The sequence below is a fragment of the Equus caballus genome, chromosome 5 (assembly GCF_041296265.1).
Source record: "Equus caballus isolate H_3958 breed thoroughbred chromosome 5, TB-T2T, whole genome shotgun sequence".
NCBI lineage: Eukaryota > Metazoa > Chordata > Mammalia > Perissodactyla > Equidae > Equus > Equus caballus.
Window position 1 is genome coordinate 10,618,949 of NC_091688.1, and position 1,547 is coordinate 10,620,495.

General features: G+C 47.0%; 1 protein-coding gene across 1 annotated transcript; it reads right to left on the reverse strand.

The window, feature by feature from the left end:
• Window positions 1-691: 691 nt before the first annotated feature.
• On the reverse strand, window positions 692-1,256 carry KIAA0040 (KIAA0040 ortholog). Its single transcript, XM_014739496.3, has one exon. The coding sequence runs from the start codon at window positions 1,121-1,123 to the stop codon at window positions 830-832; it is 294 nt and encodes a 97-aa protein (XP_014594982.1). The 5' UTR covers window positions 1,124-1,256; the 3' UTR covers window positions 692-829.
• Window positions 1,257-1,547: the final 291 nt, after the last annotated feature.

Genomic DNA, 1,547 nt, shown 5'->3' on the forward strand with positions numbered 1-1,547 from the left:
GAGGTCTGGGACCACATTAAATACCTATCAGTGGTAATGAGGACTTTGTCATGAGTTGCACACAATAGCTTTCAATAAATTTTGATCCATCGCACGTTAAACTTTTTCTCCCAGATGAGAAATCAGAAGCGGAGGAACTTGGTGTATCTGTATCAATATACAGGGACGGGGACTGTACCAGGTTGCTGGATGGTCCAAATATGAGGATTTCCAGTGAAAGGTTATGTAGGGATAGGACTAGGAAAGCACACATCTCTGACCTGAGTGGTATACAGAACAGACAGTGCATAGGCACCTTGCCTGTTATATTATTGAGCCTGTGTGCCCAAATCTGGCCAGGCCTTCCTGTGAGATGTTGGCAAGAGCCGATAATGTACTGCTTTGCCCAGGGCCTTGCACAAAGTAGACATTCAATGACATTTGATGAACACAATGTACTTGCCCAGGTACCCGTTGCCTGAATTTGCGCGCGTGTGTGTGGTGGGCATGGTGTGCATGCGTGTGCATTTGGGAGGCATGTCAAGATCTAGGAATAAGTGTTCCTTGTGCTTTTGCATATAGAGTATGCCAGAGATGGGTGGAAGGCATGCCTGAGTCTGTAGTCAAGAGCATTGCTATTGGACACAGCTGCCAAGACAGTGCCCAAGAATTGTTCATGTGCTCCCCAGGAGTGCCCTCCATGGGGACACTCAGTCTGAGGTTTGTTCCTTGGTTGAGTAGTTCCTCTGTGGACTTGAGTGCATCACTTCAGGGGCTGCTGCTCCCTAGCCCGTGTGTAGCTGGAAGGCAGCTTAGCCCCCAAGGGAGGACGCCTCTGCTTCCTACCAAGCTAGACAGGCAGTGATGGCCTCTTCTCCATCTGGAGAAGCTTGGGCTGAGCAGAGATCCAGAGATCTTCTTCAGCCTTCTTCTTCTTCTTCTTTCCCTTGTTTCGCTCCGGTTGTTGGCCACTCTTGCCTGACCGACTCCAGCAGCAATGGCAACAGATGAAAAGGAGTGTGAGGACCACCAAGAGTGGTAGCCCCATGAGGACACCCAGGCAGATGGTGTTGAAGAGGCCCTCTTGGTGTTTGGTTGAGATGATGTCCCAGATGGTGCTAAAGAAGGAGCTGATTTTCTCCATGTTGCTTGGCTAGATTGGGGCCAGAGGAACCTTTCAGCTCACTAGCAAGTTCTGGACTCAAAAGGATGCAGCCTTGCCCACTTGCAATTTATTCCTCTTCCAGATTAGGGTTTGGGCACGCCACTGACGGCACCTGAAGAGAGCAAAACAGACTATTCAAGAGAAATGCTGTGGAAATGGTCTATAATTTTTAATAACATCATAGATTTTAGGCTTAGGAAAGGGGAGGGAATCAACGATTTCCAGAGTTCACTGAAATTTGTATTAAGACTCAATAAACAAGATATATGCATGCATTTAGTCAACAAGTACAAACCAATTCTTGCTATGGACACACTATGTTTGGCTTAGGATATAAAAATGAATAGTCTATCAGACCTGCACATAGTAGGTGCTCAGCAATGGTTAGATAAATGAACCAATG